Below are 10,256 nucleotides of genomic sequence, written 5' to 3' on the forward strand. Positions count from 1 at the left end.
AAAAAGACGGCTGTCAGCACCATGAGAACTATAACAAGCCTCTTTTTTTCTGCCGTCGCTTCGTTACCCCGGCTGCAAATTGTTTGTCTAAAACACAACCCGGAAATAATTCGTGAATAGCAGAAAGCGATGCCAAGGAAAGGGAGCAAAGTAAGGAGAGTCACCAGGCAATAAACGTACACTTTCATCACCGCATGGTCATCACCAGGGGAGCAGAGAGTGGTGTTTAAGCTCGGGCGCTGGTCCACAGACACAAACAGAGGCGAGACAATGGCAATGGCTATCAGCCAGATAACAGCTAAGACGTATCCGACTTTTTCGAGTTTGATCCTCCAAGAAGTTGTAAAAGGTTTTACCATCGCCTGGTATCTGTCGGCAGCCAACACCGTCAGCGTCATAGCGGACACAAGAAGCGTTACCATAGTGATATTGTTGGTTGTTATAAACTTGCAAAGGAAACTGCCAAGGGCACCATTTGGGAAAGGACTCTTGATTGGAATAAGATGCATCGTCGTAAACAACAGGGTGGTGATATCTGCAGCGGCCACGTTGACAAGAAGGTAATTGGTTGTCGTCCTCATACGACGGAAACCTATCACCGCAGCAACAATAAACGAGTTACTCAGCAATCCAAGCAGAATGATTATTCCTGCGACCACCTTAGGTGCCTGCGATGCCGGTCCATCTGGCTGCCTCGCTGTAGGGTCGAGGCTTTCAGACTTGCTTTGTTTTTCTGTCCTTTCACATCACATTAACCTTCTTCTATTTCTAACAAAACAGAAACTGGCCAAAATGCAAACAGATTAGGGATCGCACAGAAGAAAGTTATCCCGAATTGTTAGACCTGTGCTAAGTGACGATCAATTTATGGCTGTCTGACCTCGCCGCTACACGTTTCTTATCACGCCCTATCAATCCGCAATGCTGAATGCGTCATTGTACGCAACCAATAGGAAGTTTTAAACTTGTCATCTACATTATAACGATTAAGTCTCCAGTGTTTCTCAAAGCATCATGAATAACCTAATCCAGCATTAACTGCGGTGTTTCGCAACAAATGATAGTTACTAAACGACTGAGAGACGACTCGGGTATGTCCCCACTATCTATATGCAGAAAGATAAAATGTTTTTCTGAATAATTTGTTGGAGTGCTTGTCGACGAATTTGTGGTACACATACATACCGCGAACAAATGTATGAATGGTTCAAATGGGTGAACCGAGTCGGCAGATCTGCTTAGAATCTTTAAGGTTGAAAGCTTTTTCTTTCGTAGGGTATTAAAACGAGAACCCGACAAATTTCATTCACCCTTCTCAATGGGGAGAAGAAATCTTTTGATTATCATTTCATTCAGTCCTCTCACATTTTCCCCTTTAAAATTACTCATGCATCAACGATTATCTCAGTATTTTCGTGTGATCGCTATAGGGTCCTTTAAGACGCATTTGAAATTTCATGGTTCAGGCCATAACAACGGATCATTAAAAATGAAAATATTAGTTCAATTTCCCCATGAATCGAAAACAATTTGACAAAAAAAATGTTGACAAATAAACACACACTTATTGTCGAGAGTAAACCAAACGACAAAAAGCAATAAGCTCTGCAGTAGCTCTAAGAAAGATTTTTGTATGAAATGTAATAATTATTTCCAAACCTTCTTTTGTCTGATTTGTATTTGTGTCTTCAACTCACCTCTGGCGGTTAACATGGAAGATTTCCTTCGTCTAGAGGAGACTCGTTATTAGAACACGGAGGTTTTTCTTAACACGACCACTGCAGAGAATTTCCTCTTTCAACGAAACGAAAGAGTGATGATATCCTTATACGTTTTCCTCGTAAAATTATCATGACTGGTTCTCGATTCAGTATTACAGGATTAAAAATTCTATAGAACCATCAACAATGCCGACTGCACTTAATGTGAGAGTAAATGTTCTTAACGTCAGCTGGCGTCATTAACTGCAAAATGTAGACCACAGTGAGGGACCGAGAAGAGGAATGGGGGGAGGGATATCGGTTTTGTCACAGCAAAATTTACCCTATTCCCCCAGCGGCTCAGCAGTAGTGTAGCGATCCCCTTCATTTGCAATCAATTTTCTTATTTACGACGACCGAACACCCTCCGTCTTAACTGACTTAAAAAATTTGGATTCTCCCAAATCCTCCCCCATCAACCCCCCCCCCCCCCTTCCTCCAGGAATACGAATTATGGGAATACGAAGCGAAAGAAATATATTAAAATTGATGAATTACCTCATAAGGTGATCAAAATCTTAATTTGAACTTTTTTCTCCTCTAAGGAAGTAGAATTAAAAGTAAAATCGTTTCACGAAGGTAACGCAAAAGTGCTCTACGATAAAATTAATCTCAGTATTAGAGGATTACTCTAATTTATTTCAACTCCGCAAAGATTAAAAAGCACTCGTTAGTATCAGCGTAATCCTAACCGTTGCTTGTTTAGGATTACTATCTTAACGAGATTATCAACAAAGCGAGTTTCTTTGGAAATTTCATCAAAATCGAAAAATAATCCTATGTTGGAGATGTTAGAACGAAACGACCACAACTAAATTTCTGGGTACCAAACATAATTAAAATTTTCTGAAATTTATTTTGCATTTACGTGGATTACCGAAATAACCCCAAAATTTGGAATCGAGTGTTAATTTCTTTGTTTTCGCATCTAGCGCTCACTTCAACACGTGAAAGTGATAATATATCTTTCCTTTCAACTTCTTCTTTTGAATGAAATTTGTCACCACTCACTTTCGCGATACCGATACACAAGGAGCGACTTACGATATCTTTTGTTTTGTGTGAGAAATCATATCAATGCGCAGCGTTCCTTCCTTTCATGTCTCTCTACATTCAGATTCAACAACAAAATCAAGCACTTCAATCAAACTATCTATTCCCACAGGGCAAGACTGTTAGGATGGTGTTCACTGGGGCTTTTCAGCCGTTTGCCAATTATGGGGGTCGAATCAGATTGGAAAACTGTTTACTACGACAGAGCGTGCTTGAGAAGGATTTATTTCGAAACGATTGCGTATGAATTTCTTCGACTCGTGAATATTTCTAACTATTCATCTTCTGACAACACGGTATGTCAAAATATAACAATGGTATCAGATAAAAAAGGAAATACATTTTGCGCAGTCAGACATCGTTCTACCCTTGGAGGAATATTGACGTTGGAGTACTCTTAGATGAACGAAAAGATGATCCGCAGAGATTTGTATATTTTTCTGAAACAATCTGAAGTCGTCTGCTAGTATCAGTCACTGATATATAAAAATTATATTCGATCGTGTCTTAAGTTTGGTAGGATCGTAGTTATAATTGTAATTAAGAGCTCTCCTCAAGCCGCTAGGCGATGTGAACATCCTGACTAAGTGTTATTATTTTAATTATCATTATTGATTATTATCGACGTTTTCGTTGTTAATTTCGTCCTCGTTATCATCATCATTGTTATCGTGACTGTTATCGTTATTGTTACTGTTATCGTTATCATTATCGTTATCGTTACTGTTATTGTTATCATTATCGTTATCGTTACTGTTATCGTTATCATTATCGTTATCGTTACTGTTATCGTTATCATCATCGTTATTATCACTGTTATCGTTATCATTACCGTTATCGTTACTGTTATCGTTATAATTATCGTTATCGTTACTGTTATCGTTATCATCATCGTTATTGTTACTGTTATCGTTGTCATTATTGTTATCGTAATTATAAGAACTGCCATCATCATCATTACCATGGCAATTCTCGTTCCCGAGTTGGGGAGATTTTACATTATAATTGCATAGACATGTATCATTTTTTTTAAAATTTAAACGACAGAGGTCAGAGAAACACTTCACAAACATTTTTACCTTCTTTCCAAAAAGGTTGATTTTTTAAAAACTAATTGCGATATGTTACCAGGACAGTTACTTCCCTTACGAGGGGCTTATCAACAAAGAGGATAACAACACTAACTATTTTAACTTTTTTTTTAAACAATTCACTTTTTTCCACGTGCTCTAATCACCATGGTTATAAATTCAGTTTTTGCCTCTCATTGAATTGCAACAGGTCAAATTGAGCTTTCCGACTTTCTAGCTTTTCGAAGATTGAAGCAGACTTCTGCTAAATTAGAAAACTCTAATGAATCCTGACTATTAGTTAAAGTATTGTGAAAGCTGAAGGTAAACTGATATGTATTCCTCAAGGAGATCCGGGGTGCAAATACGGCAGGCATTCTGACACAATGATATATCTCCCAGTAGCTACGCACGCCTTGATTCCTCAATTTACCGGCCCGTTAAAATTTCAAAATGACAATATGGTGTTCACAGGGTTGAATTTCCAACCTTTTTAGATACCGTGCGCGTTGACTTAGGGCGAAGATTTACAGCATTTGGCCTGGACAAGTTCTCAGCCGGTAAATATAACTTTTAATTTTTTTAAATATCTCTTTTAAATATCGTCGAAATGAAGATCTTAGATCAATTCAAAGCACGCACAGAATATTTCAAACGCTACGCTGCACAAACTTGTTTGGTCATTAAATAAACAAAACAAATTGCAAATACACAAACAAAATTATATCGCAAGGGCTTTGTACATGCATAAGAGATTAGTGCGTTTTCTCCTTTCAATAGCCAGTCTTGCTTCTATTTGAATAAAGTTTCGATAGATTGTTCGGCCATGTTTTTTTTGCATTTTATTGATACTTTATGAGTAGACAATGTTGTTTGTGTGACAACAAAAATTTGCATAGTCGCTACCACGTTTGCAAATAATCATGCAAAAAAAATTCAGTTATTTGTTATGTTATACCTGATAAAAAACAATCTAGCTTAGTATTATACATGTAATTGAGAAAATCTATTCAACTATCATTTTCTCTAAATTTAACTGTTATTGTCTCTGTAGCGCTTGTTTTGAAAGAAAATGATTCATACAAATTCACTGCGCATTGAACTTGCTCTTCTTGCTTCTCAAAATTTATTTCGGTAGAAGTACACGAACCACTCTTGAGTTAATGGTTTAAGGCTGTTCACGTTGCCAATTAATACCTCTTTTAATTTACGGTTATCAGATGGCACACAGCAAGAGATAATTATCAATTTAGCACACAGTCTGAGCCAATGACACAAAACGTTTTGTAATCCAATTTACCACAGCAATAAAGAAGACAATTGAAACTTTCTTGTCCAGATCGATACGTATTAGAAAAAACTCTGAATCTTCCCTGTACGGTCCTCAGCCGCGTTCTCGGGCATCACACAAGAACTCGTGCGTAGTTTTTCCCAGCAAGGAACTCCGACTCAGTCAGTAAAAGATTAACATTTATAAATCATAAGACCAAAGCATTTCAGGATTTTCCTGCTCTTAAACAATTTCTGGAAGGCTTCGTCGTTTTAGTCCAAGGGCATGAACCTCTTCTCTGGTATCCCCAAAGAATATTTTCTTGATGATGTACCTAAAACAGCATCTGTAGTTGGTACTCGGGATCGCATATATAAATGGATTTGTGGAACAATTGAGAAGTGTCAAATATTGCACGGCGGTCTTGAAGCGACCAAAGATAACGCGTTTTTCATTGCTGCTGTTTGCCATTCCGCTAAACTGCAGGATAAGCGCCACTCCATAAGGCACAAACGCCACGAAAAATACTGACGTTAAGACCATGAGAAGTACGACAAGTCTCTTTTTCTCTCCCAGTTCTTGAGGCGTGCTTGGTCCTTGCCCTCTGCTGCAAATCGTGTTTTCAAAATACAAGCCGGAGATAATTCGGAAATAGCAGAACGCGATAGCAAGGAAGGGGATTAATGTGAGGAGAGCCATAAGACAATACACGTATACCTTCATCTCATCCATTTTGTCACCTGGAGAGCAAAAACTGTTAGAGTTGGGGCGATGATCGACAGATACAAACAGCGGCAAGACCATTGCTATGGCAACTGCCCAAATGCCGACTATAATGTAGGCGATGTTGTCGGTGTTGACCCTCCTTGATGTGATCAGCGGTTTCACCAAAGCGTGGTACCTCTCTACAGCCACAAGTGTCAGCGTTAATGTAGTCACCAGCAGTGTTACCATGGTGATGTTGTTAGTGTAGACAAACTTACAAAGGAAGCTGCCAAGAGCGCCATTTGGGAAGGGGCCCTGGATTGGAATAAGGTGCATTGCCGTAAATAACAGGGTTGTTATATCTGCGGCGGCTACATTGACAAGAAGATAGTTGATGGTCGTTCGCATCCGTGGGAAACTTTTGAGTACAGCAACGATGAAAGAGTTACCAACAAGCCCCACTACAATGATGATCCACACGAACACGATACGCACGATGCGCTCCGTCGAAGCTTGATGTCTTTCAGTCGAATTGTGTGCGCTGATAACAGAACTGTTGTCGAGGTTGAGAGCAATCATTTTTGCTCGTATAACAGCAACTTACACCTCTACCTTAAAGAAAAGTAAGAGGGGAGAAGCTATGAACTATATTCGAGAGTTCCAAATTTAAAATGTATCCAACACCTGTCTTTATTCTTGTCGGCTATCAAAATTGACCAGTTGTGAATAACATCATTCAGTACCATGCATATCGTAAATTTTATTGGATAATTCTAAATTGAATTTGGATGACAGATGGCCTACATCAAGCAAAAACCTTTTTCATTTTTCCCCCAGAGATATCAATGGAGTTCATGAGAGTTCTACTCGCTGATGGGTCCGAAAAAAACTTTTCTGAGTATGAGACTTCTTAATTTCACGTGCTGAATTTTTTAACCCGGTTGCTTAGCTTTCAAACATTGTTATGTGCTCTTTAGGGATGATTCTCAGTACTGTCAAAGACAGCAAGTATAAACCCATCAACGATCAACGACTTGCGATGTCAGAATTCCCACAAATGAACTTACGAAATCCGTGTCAATTGCGATGATTATCACTGACCAAAGTCTCATGCGTCAATATTAAAGCAGAGAAACTGGAGATTCTATCAGTTTTAGTTAAATCTTTCAAACTGGAATTAGGATTTTTTGATTGACTTTAAGTATTAACTAGTCTCCTTTAAATGTCTCCGACGTAGGTGGGCATATATCACCGGCGGCTTGTTTGACTAGCATTAACCATAATAACTTCAAGTACTTTCTGTCGATTATTAAGTAGGGTATAATCCACCATTCTGATTCACGAAGGTAAACCTTAAATCTTCGTGTGAAATGAGTGTTATCGGCAACCTGGTTGTACGAAGCACTGTACTGAGATTACAAGGAAGATGCGACCGTATTTAAAAAAAAAAGACCTTACAAAAAATACTAAAATTTGTTAGGCCAATAAGAAATCATGAATTTCTAGGTTTCATCGGTGAAAAGTGTTACATGAAAATAAATTCAAGTGAGCTCATAACTGGGAAAAACGACATGTAAAAGCGTTTGACTACTTTTTGCTAAGATTTGGAGCGGCTGTAATGAATTTTGAAAATCGATCTATCCCAGCACCTTAAAATGTCTCGGGGAAATATGAAAGTCAGTTAAAAAAATTTACCTTTTTCGGTGGCGAAGTTGCCTGCCGGGATAAAGTGATGCAGGACATCAAATGCAAAGCACGAAATCTTTGGCCGCAAATATATACAAACTTTTTTCAATAAAAAAAAAGAAGATAACGATGTCATTATACGGTAAACTTTCGGCAATTCTCGTTTCCACGCATATATATAACTCATCACTCAAATTTTAAACGTAATTCGAGAACCTCTGACTTCAGCTGAATCCTTTACGAGTCACAGCGGAAAGCGGCTTTTTCTTCTGATAAGCACAGGTCGAGTAAATATAATGTAAATATGATTAGTGGTATCACTCGGCGAAAATCAAACACTAGATTTGTAAAATTAAAACGCATATCGCCTGCTTGAATTTTTTTTTTCCTCTTTTATTTTATTTTTACAATTTTTTTGTGTGTTTTTTTTTGTTTTTGCAATCCAAAGTGAAGTGCCAGTCCCATGTTTTCAATATGAAAGGCAAAAAATCTCATCAATATACTCGTGTCGGACGCTTTCATAAATGTACTCTAGAGGTGTATTTATACTTCTCATATTGCAATGATTAAGTATCTTTAAAATTACAGATGAGGTTCTTACTTTCACATTTAAGGATCTCCAATGAGGTGGCCAAGATAAAATCTAGTTAGGGAATGAAGTTGATATCTCTCTTTCACTTGAACCAGATGTTTTGATGGTTTTTTTTTTTTCGGGATCCATATTCAAATTTGAAACGAAAGGGAAAGGAAAGATTAAGATAGTATATTTTTATCACCGTTTTCAAATATGCAAATGACCATCACCCCTTCTCCTTCTACTGTTTGCTAATCGTATCCAACTGTGAAGAATACTCTGTCGCTTATAAGGTATTATGTGAAGTCCAAAATTTAATCTCTCAAACACACACAAACGGAAGTACGCCCCGATTGCATAAACATTGCTAAGCTGCCAGAGAGGAAGTCAATAAAATGGAAAAAAAAGTAAACTCTCCTGACTGAAAGAAGTTACATTTTGCAATGCTCGTAGAAAATAAAAATGTAGATGTACTTTAGAACCCTAGATCAGAGTTTCTATTTATGTAGAATTATAATGTAGGTTTCGCGCTTCAGGTTTTTCAACGTACGACAAAAAATGACACCGTAGTAAAGTTTCATTCCATTCAACTGTTATTGGCACTGGATCAGTCCTTATTATGTATATTGTGATGTTATGTATAGAACACCGATAACAGTTTTCTTTTTATTCGTAGCTCCACCTTGCTGCTCACTAAAAGTTTTTGTGGGATATCAATTTTACACATTGGACCTTATCCCGTTTCCGGATTTGCCTAAATTCATCTTCTATTTCGGCTTGTTATTCAAAAGCGAGGAGTAGCAAGCGCAAAATTCATGCAAAAGAGAGCTTGTAAAGACTATTGCTTTCATGATTTCAATTTCATCTAAATACATCAACAAATCATTTTTCATATTCATAAAAAAGGGATAGAGACATTTATGCTGATATTTGCACCAGGTATTTTACTTCGGTTTGACATTGCACAGTGCAAACTCCTATTAAACAAAGCCAAATTTATCCTAAAAGAACAAAAATATTAATCAACTCTGAGAGATCTACTTTTCTCCGATTAGCTAAAACAATGACCATCAAATGTGTTTTTTTTTTAGCTGAGGTCAAAATATTGTACTTTAGTTATTAAACCTTCCTCTTCTATCGCTTCCGTTCTCACAAAATCCTTAGATTTACCCCGTTAAAAATTCGTTGCTTATAAAACTGTTACTTAAAAGCTCGTTACAGGAGATAAACCCACATGCTGATCCCCAGGAGTCATTGAAGGTCAAGATACTTTCGATTTTGGGTTGAGAACTAAGAAAAACTTACTCATAGGACTTACCGAGATCCTTGTCCCTCCCTGAATATGGAAAAAAACAGTGATTTTAAGCTAACAACGCAAGCTGTTTTAACAGCACTGATTATTTTTCCTCGGATGCAACCAATCAGCATCCAGTAGAGAAAAATAACGCATGTGTGATAAGTGGGGTGATAATGGACTAAAATCCACTTGCAGGTAATCCTAATTCGATGCAGAAACGTTGTTAGAGAAGAAAGAAAGAACAGAAAGAGAAAAAGCCCAATTAAAGAGTAATTTATTTTCATATATAACAACTCTTGGCCGCCGAACAATTTTCACAGGATTTCGATTGAAAAACTCTTTCAAACTTCTTGAGAGTATCAGACGTTGTTTTGAAATTTCAAGCGATTCCAACAAATAGAAATATTGATTATATGCTTATTTTGTATGATTATGCTATGTGCTAATTTATTCCAATTTGGCTTTTTCCTATTTGCTCTTTTCTATGACAATGTCGCTGCAATTAGGTGTAGCTACCCTGTGTATTAAGGGCAGACTGTTGACGAGTAGTTATGATTCAGTCTACAAGTCATTCAGTCTTTCTTCAAGGACGAGGTGTTACTTTTTTTTCTCAAAAATTTACTACTTTTAAATCAAAGAAATGATGAAGGGCAGGAAAAGATCACAAAAAATAGTTTTGGTAAGTTTTACATTTATATTTCGATATCACAATCACTCCCCAGACCGATAAAAACAGTTCCATAATAAATTTATCTCGACTGATCCGCGTTACTCAGATAATCGCAACTCGTTGACAAATAACAAAGATACTCTCAATCACAAACCAAACACAAACCAAACA

The 10,256-nt window shown here is 37.4% G+C and overlaps 2 protein-coding genes across 2 annotated transcripts in view; both read right to left on the reverse strand.

Moving 5' to 3' along the window:
- The window catches only part of LOC111324575 (galanin receptor type 1), a gene marked incomplete at its 5' end in the record, with an annotated part of 2,196 nt that extends 1,450 nt beyond the window's left edge, over positions 1-746 (reverse strand). Inside the window, one exon of the mRNA XM_088731495.1 lies at positions 1-746. This exon is cut by the window's left edge and continues 1,450 nt beyond it. Within this exon, the coding sequence (XP_088587621.1) occupies positions 1-746 (746 nt within the window).
- Positions 747-4,459: 3,713 nt separating this feature from the next.
- On the reverse strand, positions 4,460-6,987 carry LOC148725418 (kiSS-1 receptor-like). Its single transcript, XM_088729300.1, has one exon. It carries the CDS (start codon positions 6,435-6,437, stop codon positions 5,397-5,399), a length of 1,041 nt encoding a protein of 346 aa, XP_088585426.1. The 5' UTR covers positions 6,438-6,987; the 3' UTR covers positions 4,460-5,396.
- Positions 6,988-10,256: the final 3,269 nt, after the last annotated feature.

The sequence above is a fragment of the Stylophora pistillata genome, chromosome 8 (assembly GCF_964205215.1).
Source record: "Stylophora pistillata chromosome 8, jaStyPist1.2, whole genome shotgun sequence".
NCBI classification, from domain to species: Eukaryota; Metazoa; Cnidaria; class Anthozoa; order Scleractinia; family Pocilloporidae; genus Stylophora; species Stylophora pistillata.

What these genes read in the sequence shown, in the direction of transcription:
- LOC148725418 (XM_088729300.1), bottom strand. Translation starts at nt 6,437, where the DNA reads ATGATTGCTCTCAACCTCGACAACAGTTCTGTTATCAGCGCACACAAT.